The sequence below is a fragment of the Denticeps clupeoides genome, chromosome 8, assembly GCF_900700375.1.
Source record: "Denticeps clupeoides chromosome 8, fDenClu1.1, whole genome shotgun sequence".
NCBI classification, from domain to species: Eukaryota; Metazoa; Chordata; class Actinopteri; order Clupeiformes; family Denticipitidae; genus Denticeps; species Denticeps clupeoides.
The window spans coordinates 19733026-19750330 of record NC_041714.1 but is presented as its reverse complement, the minus strand read 5'-3'; the positions used below and the strand labels follow the sequence as shown (position 1 = coordinate 19750330).

At 45.1% G+C, this 17305-nt stretch overlaps 1 protein-coding gene across 6 annotated transcripts in view; it reads left to right on the top strand.

Moving 5' to 3' along the window:
* Nucleotides 1–17305, top strand: part of birc6 (baculoviral IAP repeat containing 6) — an 88042-nt gene that overhangs the window by 26496 nt on the left and 44241 nt on the right. For 3 of the 6 annotated variants that reach the window (XM_028988226.1, XM_028988224.1, XM_028988223.1), the window contains exons 35-58: nucleotides 3767–3982; nucleotides 4126–4309; nucleotides 4461–4658; nucleotides 5079–5206; nucleotides 5366–5519; nucleotides 5595–5711; nucleotides 5801–5955; nucleotides 6117–6240; nucleotides 6360–6470; nucleotides 6554–6684; nucleotides 7463–7590; nucleotides 7706–8274; nucleotides 8418–8593; nucleotides 8889–8985; nucleotides 9088–9282; nucleotides 9693–9893; nucleotides 10217–10496; nucleotides 10860–11116; nucleotides 11725–11833; nucleotides 11912–12136; nucleotides 13060–13924; nucleotides 14004–14147; nucleotides 16374–16503; nucleotides 17027–17158. In XM_028988226.1, coding sequence (XP_028844059.1) covers nucleotides 3767–3982; nucleotides 4126–4309; nucleotides 4461–4658; nucleotides 5079–5206; nucleotides 5366–5519; nucleotides 5595–5711; nucleotides 5801–5955; nucleotides 6117–6240; nucleotides 6360–6470; nucleotides 6554–6684; nucleotides 7463–7590; nucleotides 7706–8274; nucleotides 8418–8593; nucleotides 8889–8985; nucleotides 9088–9282; nucleotides 9693–9893; nucleotides 10217–10496; nucleotides 10860–11116; nucleotides 11725–11833; nucleotides 11912–12136; nucleotides 13060–13924; nucleotides 14004–14147; nucleotides 16374–16503; nucleotides 17027–17158 — 5026 coding nt within the window. The remainder of the gene's footprint in view (nucleotides 1–3766; nucleotides 3983–4125; nucleotides 4310–4460; nucleotides 4659–5078; nucleotides 5207–5365; nucleotides 5520–5594; nucleotides 5712–5800; nucleotides 5956–6116; nucleotides 6241–6359; nucleotides 6471–6553; nucleotides 6685–7462; nucleotides 7591–7705; nucleotides 8275–8417; nucleotides 8594–8888; nucleotides 8986–9087; nucleotides 9283–9692; nucleotides 9894–10216; nucleotides 10497–10859; nucleotides 11117–11724; nucleotides 11834–11911; nucleotides 12137–13059; nucleotides 13925–14003; nucleotides 14148–16373; nucleotides 16504–17026; nucleotides 17159–17305) is intronic. The other 3 variants (XM_028988228.1, XM_028988227.1, XM_028988225.1) reach the window with 2 other exon arrangements.

The window sequence follows — 17305 nt, the reverse complement described above, 5'->3', positions numbered from 1 at the left end:
TCATATATACCCTGGCAAGGATCTGTGATGGACATGGACATGACGCACTCAGTGGTTTGTGCTAGCCGAGGTTTCGCAGTTTTATTCAATTTTATTTCAATCTGTTTTTCTAAACATCGAATCACAAAACCATGTTTTTGCATAATGTCCATACCCAACACAGTTCCCTCACTGTTGTCTGGTAAATACCAAAACCGTGTGTTTACCACAGCTATGCCAAGGTCGAGTGTTACTAGCTCTGTTTGGGTTGCAGTCATGAGTGTGTCTCCTATTCCCTTAATTTGGATTGTTTGATCAGTGAGGGGTAACTTGATGTTAGTGCAGGAGCATGCAGCACCAGTATCAACGAGTACATCGACTAGTCGGCCTCCAAGACTTGCTCGTATTTTGATACGGTTTCCGCTGGATATAATGTTCCCGATCGTTGTGGAGGCCGCGCATCCCTATTGGGATGTGGTATGGGGGCGGGTTAGGGCTGCTACGTGCTGTAAGAGGTCATCACGTGTTCTGCGTTCTTCTGCAACGTTATGTCTTTCGTCAAATAACCGCTGTATTTGTTTTAATATCCAACCGTCATTATGGCCTGAGTTGGGACGCCGGGAGTTAATGCGTCTGTTTCTAAGCTTCCAGCACTTATGGGACGGGTGTGTATTCTGTTGACAGTGGACACATGCGGGGTCCCGTGACCCCTGACCTTCTGCTACCCACTGTGTTGCAGCGATGGTCTGAGACTTATTTCTTGCTCTGCATTCTATTTTAGATGCCCATTCAATCAGAGACCAGTATGTGTTCTGTGGTGGGTTGACGCCGTGGTCAAGAGCTTGTTGAACGTGAGGTCCGGCATTATTTTTTAAAAATTGCAGCAGTGTTTCATTATCGCGGTCTACTTGTTCATGGCCAGAGTATTCCTGAAATGAGACCCACATGCGTTCAGCGTATGTCTCGAATGATTCATTGGATGTTTGCTTAACTTCGAGAATTTTGTCCCATGATGTAGGTGTTGGACCTCTTACTTCCAGCACCGCTTTCCGTAAGCGTTCATATACAGCTGTATCTGTTTCATCATCCTCCTTAACGAGAATGGATCCTGATCTTAGTCCTTCAGACATTTTAGGTCTTATCTCAGAAGGGATAGTGAGTAGAATTACTTGCCACACGTCTCTTAATTCCAATTTATAGACGCTGGCTTGCAGCATTAAGTTGTCCCAATATGGTTGGAATGGTCCCCTTCTAGGCATCATCCCCACAGCTTCTTTGTGTCTAGCTGCTTCATCGCAAGTTAAAGGGCGGCTTACGGTAGTTACAGCATCTTCAGCATTTGTCATGGTTTTTAATACTGCAACATTTGCTGGTTTGTGTTGTGCTGAACTTGACTTTGATCGGGTTATCACAGGGCTGTGTTTAGATTTGGTCGGTCGGTTTGGACAGTATGATTCATTTTTGGATGGTTTATGCACATTTGTGCAACGTGTTGTTAAGGAACGTGTTACTGTGGGAGGTCGACTGCGAGCCTCCTCTAAAGGCAATAACTCCTCGGACTCGTTATTTGCCATGAAACATTCTTCGTCCTCACTAGAGTCATATGACTCAGGTGCATCGGAGTTGGCCTGTCGAATAGCAGCAATAGGGATTCCCACGTTACTACAACAGTCTTCTAGAGCGGTCGAGTATTCCTGAGCGCGTTCCAGTTTAACCTGGAGCGCGGCTATGTGTCTCTGTGTTTCTTCCATGTCCCGCGCCCACCTTTGTTTATCGTAAGCGATCGCATCTACCTGAGCTTTAAGGCTCGTCAGCTCCTGGTCGCGGCTTTCTCCTATTTCTCTAAAACGGGCAACAGTTCGATCGCGTTCGGCCTGAGTTCTTATGTCATTCAAATGAATTAAATAAACAAGGGCGGCGGGGATTTTACGGAATTTACGTTTTGATAATAATGTACGTCCGCATGCTTCATACCAGTCTAGAAGCTGGTCATTACTGGCATTAACATCTAGGCCCTTTTTGTTAAGCAGTAGTAGGGTGGTCTTTAAATATTGGCCAAGCGCGTTCATCACCTCTGCAGTTGGGTCCGTGTAATGCTGTGTCTGGCTAGTCATGTTTTGGTGTCTAAAGGTTTAATTACTACCAGATTTCTACGGTCTCTGGTCTGTCACTGGGTATGTCGACCCGTTCTATAAATGTGTATATATGTGGTGTATTTTTCTTTCACTTAAACGCTGATAAATAAAAACGACGTACTCACCAGAATTGCAGTAGGCAGAGAAGGATTTCAAACCTCATGTCTCGCGATGTTTACAGTCAGTCCGGAAACTGGTCACTCTGCTTCGTAGTTCCAGGTGTTGGATGTGTCAAAAACACGTCACGTTCTTGCGAGGCAGCAAGATCACGTCGGGATCACCAACTGTAAAACCCGCCTGTCAGCCCAATAACGGAACTTGATACGACGGTGAAGGGTTTAACGTGTATGACGTTTTTTGACGCAAAATAAAATAACGAATCTACAAAACTAATTTATTTATCAACCGGATAAATAGTCTTAGATCTGTATAATCTGACTCCAATATAACTACCAAGACTATTCACTTTAGATGGGTAGTTGGAATGAAGAGGACAATAGGGACTGAATAATTTATAAAGTCAGGGAGAACTAAAGACTCTGCAAATTTGCATTGACTTAACGAATCTTGATCAGCAAAACAGTGGCCAGTTAATAGATCAAGTATAATTAATAAAATAACTTTCTACCATGCGGATTTGCACCGACTGACAGGCTGATCACACCAGGGGTAGGAGAAAAGGAACTCTCTACGGTTCACATAAAATACCTACTTACGTGCTATAGGATCAAGAAGTTCTTTAAACATACATAAATCTGGCGTGTTGCCATACGATCAGAAAGTTCCCCCTATGACCAACAACTTTAGTTGACAGAATATTCTATAACAAGACTGGAGATTAAGGATATCAATAGTTACATTTATTATGATACATAATCTTCACAGTTCTACAGATATAGTAAATGCAGTTCCTTAATTGTCCAAAACAAAATAGAATGATAGAATGAAAATCAATCCAACATACCCAACAGATGTTACACACAGCGCTGGATTAAAGAACAGGTAGCAGAGCTCTTAAAACCATCGCATGTGTGGGAGAACCTGAATGCAGTAACTCCTAGAACGGCATGTCACCTTCCCTTTTGTATCCTCGATCTGGGTCACTTTGGGGGGGTCACTATACGACCCCCTCAAGTGTTGGAGATCTTTGATGTTGTTTATGATTTGGTTTTAGTAATAACATATTTGTTGTATCTTATATCTGTTTAATTTATGTGACAGGGGACATTGAGCCAATGAAAATCAATCTAAACACGCATGTATTGTCATGATACCTCCATATATATATTGTACTCAAGTTAAACACTCAAGGAACCTTTCTGCTTCCCCCAGAGGTGAGAGGGGCTTTCCCGCCATCCTCAGGATGATGAATCTGTGGGAGAGATCTCATCCACCCGTTCTCGTGACCATTTGGTAATAATTGTCCGTGGGGGTCAATCTTTGATCTTGTGACCATTTGGTAGAGAATAGTCTGTGGGATCGATTACGTTTCCTGGTTCTCGTGGTTTTTCTGAGGTGTCAGGATGTCCCCTGCTGGGACAGGCCTGGTCCTGCCGGGAACCTTACAGGACTAATAAAGCATCATCTTATCTTCAACAGTCTTTCCTCAGTCCATACATTAAACATATCCTCATCTCATCTTCACCCTGTAGCACTTTAAGGATCTGATCCGCCTGCGGCGTACTGCGGAGTGGCCACGCTCCACCCTGGACGTAGAGGCTACCGCGGTAAAGGAGGCTCCTGAGCTGGAGCTGCTGCCCTTCACGTTGTCCCATGAGCGCTGCATCTCAGTAGTGCAGAAGCTGGCCCTCTTTTTGCTCTCCATGGACTTCACCTGCCACGCAGACCTTCTGCTTTTTGTTTGCAAGGTAAGGTTGAACATCGATCTTTCACCATAACTGTACCTGTCTGGTGAGTAAGTAATTAAAACTACAGCGTTTTCTTAGTCGAAAATGATGTGGTTTTGAACTAGCCTGATTCCCACTCTGTGGCTTGATGGACCTCTTCTCAGGTTTTGGCTCGGATAGCGAACGCCACGCGGCCAACCATCCACCTATGTGAGGTGGTGTCTGAGCAGCAGCTGGAACGCCTGCTGCTGTTGCTGGTGGGAACAGACTTCAATCGAGGGGACATCTCGTGGGGCGGAGCCTGGGCACAGTATTCACTTACCTGCATGCTGCAGGACATCTTGGCTGGTACGCTACTCATCTTGTGTGTGTGATCCTTTCGAGCTAAAAAGTCTAATGCATGAATTAGAAATTAATTCCATGTATTTATTAGAACATTGTTTGCTCGGTGTACTTGGCACATGCTGATTTTGTAACGGTGATGTTTTTTTCCATTCAGGAGAACTGCTGTCTCCCATGTCTCTAGAGGGGATGGAGGAAGGGGCGGTGGGAGATGAGGCGGGGGCGTCATCCTCCTCTGTCGACCCTGACGACGCCCTCCCTCAGCCTACGCCCATCCCTCTGGTGGAGACAATCGACGACACTCTCACACCAGATATCCTCGCAGGTACTCCTGGGAGCTCCTCTGTTTTCCAAAGTGCGTTGGTAGGCCTTCCCATGACAGACTTTAATACACGGACTCTGCTTTACCACTAAATTAAAAATTTTTTATATATATATATATATATTTTTTTTTTCCTCTTATAGAACTGTATGCATTTGTATGACTTTAGCCACTTTCCTACAATGCCTGGAAGAGGACATGTAAGCAGTGGAGATGACTTGCCCCTAAAGTGGTAGATTAAATAGTGGATGACATCTTTGAAGTTGATGTCAAAAGTTAGGTAGTAGATGTGTTTTTTAAAAGGGCAAAACATCCACTGTTTTAAATCCTCTTCCTCTCAACACATTTTGGCCTTAAAATTGCCTAGTGACTTCCTAAAGTGTGCCTCTGTGCATTTTTGCTGCTCTTAGTTTGTTTGCTTGGCAATATTAAAGCGGTTTTCGTTACCCAAAGGTGCTCCACCTCTGTCATCTTTGGAAAAAGATAAAGACTTTGACTTTCTACAAGACCTGATGGATATTGATATTGATCCTTTAGATATTGATTTGGAAAAAGATCCACTCGCCGCCAAAGTTTTTAAGGTAAAGCTCATTACTTGCTGCTTTCTGCTGTTTGTACTTATTACTACACAGTCTGCATCAGCCTATTATCAGAACAGTTGGGTTTTTCTAACTTTTTGTTTTTCCTTAATGACCTTACCTCCTGCTACTTGTGTTTTTCTCATTTTATTTCTCTTACAGCCCATAAGCAGCACCTGGTATGATTACTGGGGAGCTGACTATGGTACTTACAGTTACAACCCCTATATTGGTGGTGTCGGGATCCCTGTGTCCAAACCTCCAGTCACTACAGAGAAGCCTGGCTCTCAAAGTCTGTCAGTTTCTGTCTCTCAAGGTGAGACGTCTGGGACTGGAAGTTAGGCATTACACGGACTGTTCTGCTGAACTCTCATGACTCTTTGTCGTCCAGCTCTAGACGCTCGTCTGGAGGTGGGTTTGGAACAGCAGGCCGAGCTCATGCTGAAGATGATGGCAACCCTTGAGGCAGACTCCATATTGCAGGCCCTCACATCTACGTATCCGTCAGGTATGGACGGCTCTGTGAAATGAGGCACTCCAAAACCTTTGTTGTATCTAAACCCAGTCATCATGGGTCACATTTTCTGCCTGTTCCAGTAGTCCAGTCCTCTAACGGAACAGATGATTCCCTGCTGCGGGGGCTCCATGGATCTCCTCCAGGCAGCAGTCTAATAGTGCAGCCCTCTTCCATTCCCATGCTGAGTGCCTGCTTCAACAAGCTCTTTTCCATGCTGCAACTGCACCACGTCCAGGTGAGCCAGTGTAGTTGAATGAGATGAATAGGAAATTAGATGTTTTGTGGTCTTTTCTGTAACCATGGTGACAAGGTTACTTTTCTATTCAGCCAGGGGTGTGAGAGATTATCTGAGAATGTATTATGGATACCAACTTCTCTCTATCTGTGTTCTGCTAGTTGGAGTCTCTCCTTCAGCTTTGGCTGACCCTCAGCCTGAATTCGTGTTCTTTGGCCTCAGATGAGAGCAGGTCTGACGTCTTATTCAATGCCAGCCGGGCACCCACCGTTCCCCTCAACCAAGGTGAATGTCTGCGACCTGTGTGTCGGTTTCAGTGTCCAGAGCTATATATTACATGGCTATTACTCTTGGTTTTATAATAACAATTACAGTCTTTACTTAATTTTTTATGCTTCTTTCAGCCTCCATAAGCAGTTTCCTTTCCGTCCTGGCCTGGTATCCCAACACTTCACTGAGAACGTGGTGTCTAGTGCTCCACAGCCTCACCCTCATGACCAACATGCCCAGCAGTGGTGAGTTGAATTCACACATTAACTATAATATTCACTCAAAAGTGTAGCTTCGAGCCTGAGCTCTGCATAAATGTTTTCCACAGCCTCCAGTAGTGCAATAGGATCCCATGAGAGTACGGCCCAGCAGATGGTTTCAGACCCCACACTTGTCCACGTCCTCGTCCGTTTCCTGTCTGGGAGCAATCCTCATGGCACCAGCCAGCACAGCTCCCAGGTACAATTTACTTGCGCATGTTACGGGTTCCACACCTGTATTCAGAAAAGCAGCAGCGTGCGGTATTTTCTCTCAGCCACTCAACACATAGTGGTGCCTTGAATCCGATTGACTGACTGCAATTTTTTTTTTTGCCTTTCATACTTGGACATGATGAATGGTCACATGGCTAATTATGTTGTAGGTACTGTTTATAGCATTACATTGAGCATGCCTAATTGAATTTTCATACGACTGGTTACTCTGACAGACCCTTAAAGCAGACATCCCATGTCTCCCGGAAGTTCTGGGAGTCTCCCGCTTATTGATAGCGGCTCCCTGATGACTGCAAATTGAATGTAATGTCAGAGCAAGAAAACTAGAGCGTGCACGTGAGACAATAGCTTGTGCAAGGCGCACTTGAGAGATGCGCGAAAAGCGTGTTGCCTGTGCTAGACAAGAGCGTCCTGATTGGTTTACATAGCAAAATAAGCCAGAGTTCAGTGCGTATGAGTTGTTATGTAACTTTTTGAGGACCAAAGTTATGATAACTGCTACAGAGTCAGTGGAGAATATATATAACAATCTGCCATTTTGAATAAAAAAACGCATTCCACCTCAAAGTCTTTGTTTAGTAAGGGTGACAAATAATGACAATTTTGACAAATGTTTGGTAACATCCCTGAAATAAGTCTTTGCAGGCTGGGACATCTACTTAAAGTGATTGCAAGTTAAAGGATGCACATTGGCATCCTTACTGAAGGATTTTTCTCTTGTTTTTCTCAAAACCATCTTGTAGGTGGGACCTACTGCAACACAAGCTATGCAAGAGTTTCTCACCAGACTCCAAGTGCACCTTTCCTCTACGTGTCCCCAGATGTTCAGTGAATTCCTGCTGAAACTAGTTCACATCCTGTCCACAGAAAGGTGTGTGTGATTGATTGCCACTCTTTGCCTCTGGCTGTGTCCATTTCATTGACTGTCACCGTGTCACTCAACGTTTTTTCCCGTCTGACTTTATTTTCCGTCTCCGCCTTTTTAGGGGGCCTTTTCAATCTGGCCAGGGGCCACTGGACGCTCAGGTCAAGCTGCTGGAATTCACCCTGGAGCAGAACTTTGAGGTGGTGTCAGTCAGCACTATTTCCGCGGTCATCGAGTCCATCACCTTCCTGGTGCACCACTACATCACCTGCTCAGACAAGGTGGTCTCGCGCAGCGGCTCAGACAGCTCGGTGGGCGCTCGCGCCTGTTTCGGCGGCCTGTTCGCTAACATAATCAGGCCGGGCGATGCCAAAGCGGTGTGTGGTGAGACCACCCGGGACCAGCTGATGTTTGACCTGCTAAAGCTGGTCAACACCTTGGTGCAGCTGCCTCTGTCCGGGGACCGGGAATTCAGCGGGCGCATGGCTCCGGCAGGCAGCGGTGCAATGGACAGCGTATCGGACGAGGAGAAGGTGTGCGGCAGTAAAGAGGGGTCTGGGGTGGGCTCTGCCCCTCACCAGGGACCCGCGGCTGGAGTGGCAGACCTGGTTTTGGCCAATCAGCAGATCATGAGTCAGATCTTGTCTGCCCTGGGTCAGTGCAACAGCAGTGCCATGGCTATGATCATAGGTAAAGAAAGCAACTTTTATATTTGTTTATGTATGTATCTTATTTCCTTAAAAAGGACTATTTTGTAATCAATGTATCAGCTCTTGATCTTTGTTGGAAAGTCATTCTTCATACAAATATTCAATTTTTTCCATTTTCTCTAGGAGCCAGTGGCCTTCATCTGACCAAACATGAGAACTTTCATGGCAGTCTCGATGCCATCTCTGTAGGGGACGGCCTATTCACAATCCTCACCACCCTGAGCAAGAGGGCCACGTCTGTTCAAGTGATGCTGCAGCCCATCCTCACCTACATGGCCTGTGGGTACATGGGGAGACAGGTACAGTAAAACAAAAACCCAGAACTGCTTGAATCCACTCACACCCATTTTGTACATTCGTTTGCTTTCTTAGACTTTCTTTTTCCATCTGGAGCTTGTGTTAATGATAATTTTATGTGATGCCATGGGACTTCAAAGTGCTGAAGATAATGGACAAACAACAATAATTTATCTTTTGCTTAAAAATTAAATCCTCTGTGATTTTTGGGAATTTTTGAATGTATACATGCAGAAAATGTATTTATTAATTTTACTATTGGATATAAGTTTGTCATACATTCTCATTTGTATGTAGGGTTCTCTGTCCACGTGTCAGCTTTCTGAGCCTCTGCTTTGGTTCATTCTGAGGGTTCTGGACACCAGTGAAGCACTCAAGGCCTTTCATGACATGGGTAAAAACACATTTATGCAACTGAAGGGGAGAAAAATGTGTAGCATGCACTGTTCGGATGACCACCATCCCTTGAAATATTGTGTTCGTGCTCTGTGTGTAGGAGGGGTGCAGCTGATATGTAACAATATGGTGACCAGCACGCGAGCAATCGTTAACACAGCCCGCAGCATGGTCTCCACAATCATGAAGTTCCTGGACTCTGGACCAGGCAAGGCTGCAGATGGTAGTATGAAGGCCCGCGTGCTTGCCTCGGAACCAGACAATGCTGAGGGGCTCCACAACTTTGCCCCACTGGGTAAGACTGGACCTTATTTCCTTAATCAAATACATGGGGAATCAAATATGGGTCTCAACAAAGGAATATCTTCTATGAAGGAACAGTGTTCATTGCTTGAATGCTAAGGGAATGTCAGTCACCAATCCCACATATACATTCTCATCATGCACATGTGCACACACAAAATTGAAAATATTCAGCTTAAATTAGACAAACAGAGAGGGAACATTGATTAAATGTATATTAAATGGACGGAAGCTTGAGAGGACTGAAATGGGTGCAGGGTCCATCGCTGATAAAATAATAAGTAGAAATGTATTTATATTCTTTCTCTCCCCTAAGGTTACTGTGAAAGACACTGGTTTTCATATTTAGTATTACATTTTTAAAAATGTGGCTGAAAAAGGTTGTGGGTCGTCTGGTTTCAGGCACAATAAACTCAAGCAGTCCTACAGCACCACCTGCAGATGGTCTGCTGCAGGCCACTTCTCCCCATCGCAGGGCTCGGTCAGCAGTCTGGTCCTACATCTTCTTGCCTGAGGAAGCCTGGTGTGACCTCACCATCCACTTACCTGCTGCTGTCCTACTGAAAGAGATCCATATCCAACCACACCTCGCCTCACTTGCCAGTGAGTATGGATTTTACTTTAAATGCCGCCATTAGTCACAGGCAGACCAACTAAATGACTTAACTCATTATCATTACTCTATTTTCTCCCAAGTAAAGTGGCGTCTGTTTGGCAACATAGAATCCCCACTTGTTTCTTTTGGTGTGTTAATGTGGTGTTCACAAATATCAAAACTCTTAAAAAAATACATTTTAATGCATACTAAAAAAATATGTAGATCCTTGATTACACACTTCACAGATTTGCTCTCTTATACCATGGTTTGCTAAAAGTAAATATGAAGTCATGTTTCATTGAGCTTTTTTTTCTGGTTTTCTCTACAGCCTGCCCCTCATCTGTTTCTGTGGAAATCAGTGCAGACGGTTTGAACATGCTGCCCCTGTCCACACCGGTCATCACCAGCGGTCTCACTTACATCAAGATCCAGCTGGTAAAAGCTGAGGTCGCCTCAGCCGTGTGCCTCAGGCTGCACCGGCCGAGGGACGCCAGCACCCTGGGCCTGTCGCAGATCAAGCTGCTGGGGCTCACTGCATTTGGAAACACCTCCTCTGCCACAGTCAATAATCCCTTCCTGCCCTCTGAGGACCAGGTCTCCAAGACAAGGTATGACTGACATTAATTCAGGGAGGAATATGCGTAGGGGTGTCATTAAGTGCTCATTTTATTAGCCTTAATCATGTCCAGACTAATTTTAGTCAAGTTTCAGTCGACTAAAAGTGCATTTTAGTCTTATTTTACTCAGAATTATCCTTGGAGGCACCAGAAACAGAAATACTGCATAATAATAACTCAGTTAAACAAGAGAAAAAAATTGTCGTTTTAGTCAACAAAAATAGACATTTTATTGTAGCTTTGATTTTATCAGTCAACAATGTTATTTGACAAAAACAACATTTGATTTTGTCTTTTGTGATTAATGTGTGTTTGCTGTAATAATAATGGCCGTTTTACCGCCTCCACGATCAGCATCGGCTGGCTGCGTCTGCTGCACCACTGCCTCACCCACATCAGTGATCTGGAGTTGATGATGGCAAGCGCGGCGGCGCCCACAGCGAACCTGCTGCAGACGTGTGCCGCGCTGCTCATGTCCCCCTACTGCGGCATGCACTCGCCCAACATCGAGGCCGTGCTGGTGAAGATCGGACTGCAGTCCACTCGCATTGGACTCAAGCTCATTGACATACTGCTGAGGAACTGTGCCGCCTCAGGCACCGATCCTGCCAGTAAGCCTAGAACATTGCTTCCCCCTTTCACACTACTTCTGTCTAATGAACTGCGCTGTCATTTTTCTCAATATGTTTTTGGTCTTATCCTTTCATGTGATGCATCTGTTGTAACTGCACGACACTAATTCCAAACACTTGGTAGTGTCCCCTAGTGTTAAGACATGTAACCATCACTCTGTGTCAAACGTTTACCACATATTTGCCACACACATAATTGTCTGTGGATATTTATCAAACTTAACTGAATTTCTGTAGATGCATAGATTTATGGCATTTATCAGACTGCCTCATCCAGACCAACTTAAAATCAGTAGTTACAGGGACAGTTCTGCTGGTTGTTTGGCTGAGGGACACAATGGTAGTAAATGGGGTTTCAGCCTGTGTCCCTATGATAATCTGGTTCATAGACAGATGTTTTACAGTCTAGGCTGCTACCACCACATTTATGCCTTCTCATTCAGCGTGGTCTGGCTTTGTAGTCAAATTGCTACTAAAACACACAAACTATGTATTATTGTTTTATTTCTTTCATAGATTTCTGTATGTTTTAGGTTGTTCACCAGTCAACCTTGTCTGTTCTAATAGCCACGGCTTGTCTGTTTTAGACCTGAACAGCCCTCTGCTCTTTGGAAGACTCAATGGCCTGTCGTCTGACTCGACCATTGACATCCTCTATCAGCTTGGCACCACTCAGGACCTGGGAACTAAAGACAGGTTTGTAAGCAATCTCCCGCTCTCCCCAAAGGAAAATGTTGGCTGTGAAAAATGAGGTTTTGTATTCTGGGCCCTCAGGATCCAGGCTCTGCTGCAGTGGGTGCACGATTCGTCACGAGTTGCAGCCCTGAAGAGGAGCTCTCCGATTGGATTCATTAGCCCCAGTGCCTCATACTCGCGGGAGTATGGCCTTCTGATGCCGTCCCCCTCACACCTCCACTGTGTGGCTGCCATATTATGGCACAGCTACGAGCTTCCTGTTGACTATGACCTGCCAGCACTGCTGAACAGAGAGCTTTTTGAGTGAGCATACACACATTTATCATTTTCAAATGTACATTTCATATGAGTTTTCTTACCCATAACTCTTATCACATCTCTTTAAATATACATTACACACACACACATATACACATACACACACACACTATATAACTATATATACCCGTTCAATGTAGTAAATGACCATATTGTGACCATGTATAAAGCCTAATGTTATTGCTTTTGAGGTTCGCTTCTCTGCCACGCATTTTTCCTCGCAGTGACCCCATAGGATTATACGGTTGAATGGAATCACCACAAATCAACTTATCACTGCTGTAATCAACTTCTCCTCTACCTTAGTTTGAGATCCCGCATCGATGCCCTGTTTTTATATGTGCCACAACGCACAGGAGTCAAAGTTCAACAAGATTCAGAGGCTTTGCTGGACAAAGATCGCTCTTAAGGCGCACACAGTAGCACACAATGGCTACACAGCACTTGCCGTGTTTGGTCTAATAGTGACCGCCTACGTGATTTTTAGGGACTTTATTTGGAGATGGAGGCAGTCGACTTCATGCAATAACATTCTACATCTGTACGGTGATTTATAAAGGGAATTTTAAGGTTTCTAGATGTATATCATGCTAGATTATGGCATAACAATGTTATTTTTAGGCCATACCGCCTAGCCCTACTCTGGTGGTTTTAAATATGGCTCTTGCATTTTCCACTGTACCCAACCTCTTGGCTGCTGACATCCTTTATTCATGCAGACGGATGCAGTCTTTATTGGTGACACATGAATACTGCATAGCCTCACATATATAGCAATCAACCCTATTAATGCATGTACACTTCAGCTCTCAGTACACAGTTATACAGTATTCAGTATAACTACGTAAACATCTTTCATCATGTGGAGGTCATGTTGATCATTGATTTGTGATTTTCTTCACTCCCAGGCTGCTGTATAACTGGTCCATGTCTTTGCCCTGCAATGTGGTGCTGAAGAAGGCGGTGGACAGCCTGCTGTGTTCCATGTGCCACATCCACCCCAGCTACTTCTCCTTGCTCATGTCTTGGATGGGCATAGTTTCTGCACCGGCGGCCCAGTGTCAGGCCCAGCACAGGCTCTCCATGACCGACGATGGCAAGAAGCAGCACGATGCTGCCGCCGCCGCCGCGAGCCTCACGGACGACTCCAAACATGCCCGTGCTCCTCTATCCCTCTCCGAGTCCCAGCTGGCCACCCTGGCCGCAGCCTCCATATCCCCCGGGGCCGTCCAGCAACTTTTGGACTCGGGATTGCCCTCTCTGCTTGTGCGCAGCTTGGCCAGCCTCTGCTGCGGCCTGCTGGCCAGCGCTGACCTCCCCTTACCGGCTGCCAGTGCCGCCGCCAACGCAGCGGCCACCTCGCAGTCTGAGCGAAGGCAGCAGCACCCTCTCAACCATCCCTCCTCCGTGAACAGGACCACCCTCTCCCCAGACCTGGCGGCGCCCGTCCTGCGGTTCCTTACAGAGGTCGGCAACAGCCATGCCATGAAGGACTGGCTGGGTGGGCCCGAGGTGAACCCTTTGTGGACTGCGTTGCTATTCCTGCTCTGCCACTCCAGCGCCAGCAGCAGTGGGCACAGTGTGGGCACAGCATCTTCCTCCTCGTCCTCTAGTCCCCCTCCTCAAGCCTCCAGCTCCCGTTACTCCCTGGCGTCGGGCGGGCGAGCCGGTGGCCTTACCACACAGCAGCGCACCAGTATCGAGAATGCCACTGTGGCTTTCTTCCTTCAGTGCATCTCCTGCCACCCCAACAACCAGAGGCTCATGGCTCAGGTCTGTGTGTGTGGTCATCGCTGTCCAGTGGAAAAGAATTGATTGAATTGACAGTTTTTTTTTTTTCTTCTTCCTCCAGGTTCTATGTGAACTCTTTCAGTCCGCCCCTCAACATGGGAATGTTCCAGTTTCGGGCAATATCTCCGGATTTATTCGCAGGCTTTTCTTACAGCTAATGTTGGAGGACGAGAAAGTCACCGTCTTCCTGCAGTCACCCTGCCCGGTGAGCCCTTCCTTTTCTTTTTACCAATGTATTCATTAATCCGATCCATCCCATTCATTTGAATTATGTGTTTTTCTGTTATGAATCTTCAGTATTCTTCAGTAAATAGCCAAAGTCAAAGAAGTGCAGGAAGCTGCGTTTATATGGGGGGTCCCGACCCAGCTTAAAATTAATTAGCATAGATACATCCTTCAGGGGGCATTTCCCCAATATTTCGAACGATTGATTTGTCCCAGATAATCAGTCATCCCTCATTGGACTGGCCACCAATATTATTCGATGGAGGTGGCCACCAAGTTTCTTACTGCTCATGCAAAATCTGACCCGAAATGAGAAATATTTGTGTGTGCGCTTGCGAATCTGATTGACATTTACATTTACAGCATTTATCAGACGCCCTTATCCAGAGCGACTTACAATCAGTAGTTACAGGGACAGTCCCCCCCTGGAGCAACTTAGGCTTAAGTGTCTTGCTCAGGGACACAAATGAGAAAGTGGGATTCGAACCCGGGTCTTCTGGTTCATAGGCGAGTGTGTTACCCACTAGGCTACTACCACCGATTGACATTATTGATCGATTTCTGCTCTTTACTAATCTCTGGCTATCTAACTGTTTTTAATTAGGAACAAGATACCTCCAGTTAGCAATTGTGCATTTGTTTACATAGCAGCATTAGCCAAGGACATTCCATATAGTCTTATCCAAACCAATTTCTTCCCAATTAGTAGGACTTTTTGGGCCCTGTTCAGCCTTTGGGAAGTTTAGCCCTGTGTGAAGGGTCAGAATATGCACAAAGCCTCAGAGTCCAACACAATACGCAAAAGGCCTAAAAATATACGACCGTTCCCACCTAAAATCTCCCCTGGTTGGCTGCTATTTTTCCATCTTTTCACTGATCCACATTCATAAATAACAAATTTTGGTGTCTGGTAAAAGCAAAAATGGTTCACATTGCACTGCTACCCCATGGCCACCAGGGGTCAGCCTTAGACCATACATTTCCCAATGGAATTCATAATGTCAGTTACTCTATGAATCCATGAATGTACAGTCATCAGAGCTCCATACCTTAAATGGCAGCCAGTCTGCACCGTTATTAATGAAGCATTGTGGTGTTCTGAGAGCCTCTGCTGAGTCCTTGTTAAGCTAATTGAAACTAATAGTTTCCCCATGTTCCGGTGGCTCCCAGAGGTCTTTCGATGAGGGTTGAGGGGCATTCTGTGAGCAAGGTGGAGAATTATCATTGTACCAGACATGCCAAAAGGGGACGTGCCAGCTTCCTGCGAGCTGATGCCTCTTTTAGAGCCGGTGCAATTTAGCAGGTCACTCCAGCAGCAGATTGCCAAGAGCCCCGTTACCTCCCACAAGCATCTTAATTTCAGCTCGGGTTCATTATTTGGCATCAGTGGGCGATAAATCGTAGGAATTGTAACCTCAATGTTGACACATTAGGGTGTGAGCACTAATCTACGATTTAATTAACCTTCACAAAGACACTGCACACTGATCTGGATTCTGACATCACTTTTTTTGTTCCTCCCTTTAGCTACAGGACGTGTTCACACTCACGTTTCCGGTCTCTCGTGCTCTATGGCGCATATGTTGGTTTGGAGACTGAAATTGCACGGTTGTTATACTCATTTCGCTTTAACGCTTCAATATATGTGATTGGTTGTGGTGACTTCTGGTGACTAGCTTTGTTTGCCCTGTGTGACTGCTCTCGGTCGCCTATAAATAAATGTCACCTGCAACGATGCATGCTGAATGAGGAGCCTTGTCAAATCCTGTAACGTCGGAAAATCCATATGGCTAGATGAGGAATGTGGTAAAAGTGTCGGTCCGGAGGAGAGGGAATGTGGTGAAATATTTTCACTCATTTCCTCCCTTTTGATGTCTGTTTTTGTAAATTTATTGGAAAACATTAGCCAACATTTGGATTACTAGATCTGTTTTACATGTCAAAATCTATAATCTATAGTCCAATGTAAAATCTATAGGCCGCCATCGTGCCGCTCTGTCTAATGGTATATGTCTAATTATATGTAAAATGATTTGAAATGTGGTCTATTCAATTATATAGAATTTTTATCTGAAAAAACTAATTGTATTTTTGTTGTATTATAAAGTTTTGCTTTTATTTTACTCTTGTTCACTTTAGTTCACTCTGCTGTGTAGAGTTGTTAATTATTGTTGCCTAATTTGTTCGTATTTTGACACTGTTGCAGCTTTACAAAGGCCGAATCAACGCCACCAGTCATGTCATCCAGCATCCCATGTATGGTGCAGGGCACAAATACCGCACGCTCCACCTACCCATCTCCACTACCCTGGCAGAGGTCCTGGACCGGGTCTCAGGTGCGTTTCCCCAAAACGAACGTTCTGAATGCCATTTAAAAGGCTGGTACGTGGTCTCAGGGATCAAACATTAGTCCCGCAGGCAGACATGATTGTATTAGTACAGTGCCAGATGCTTAACCATAAGTCCCTTTCTCTATGCCTGCTTAAATTGTGAAAGCCCAGCAGCATGTCATTATCCGAGTTGCTGGGTTTCAGCCTGTTTGTCAGTAGCCGGTGTTCATTTGTATGGTTTACTATTCTTATCACATTTTTATTATTATTTATTTCTTGCACCAGTAATAAACTTTTCATTACTTTTGCTTTAATATTATAAAAGTTGTGTTCAGTAATTTTGACCCTAATCTAATTCCACCTTTTTTCCTGTTAAAAGCTGGCATGGACACTGAGTGCTATAAGCATTAAAGTATTGTTTTATGGAAGCAGTAGTCAAAGCGTTCTTGACCTCTATGCGCTTGAGGGGTTGATGGTTTGTGAAGGGCTGTAATGGTGTTTTCTCACTGGCCCCCCCTTCTCCTTGTAGACACTCCTAGCATCACGGCCAAGCTGATAAACGAGCAGAAGGAAGATAAGGAGAAGAAGAATCATGAGGAGAAAGAGAAGATGAAGGCCGATAATGGTTTCCAGGACAACTACAGTGTCGTCGTAGCCTCAGGTAGTCTGCTCATCTCTCAAACAGCAACGGCTCATAGATGCCTTGTCCTTGTGTTCTTACTTTTTTCTCAGCACCCCTGTAAAAGAATTTTATGTCAAGAACTTAACATTCAAACTTAATTCAGACTCACCAGCAAGGCAGCTTAGT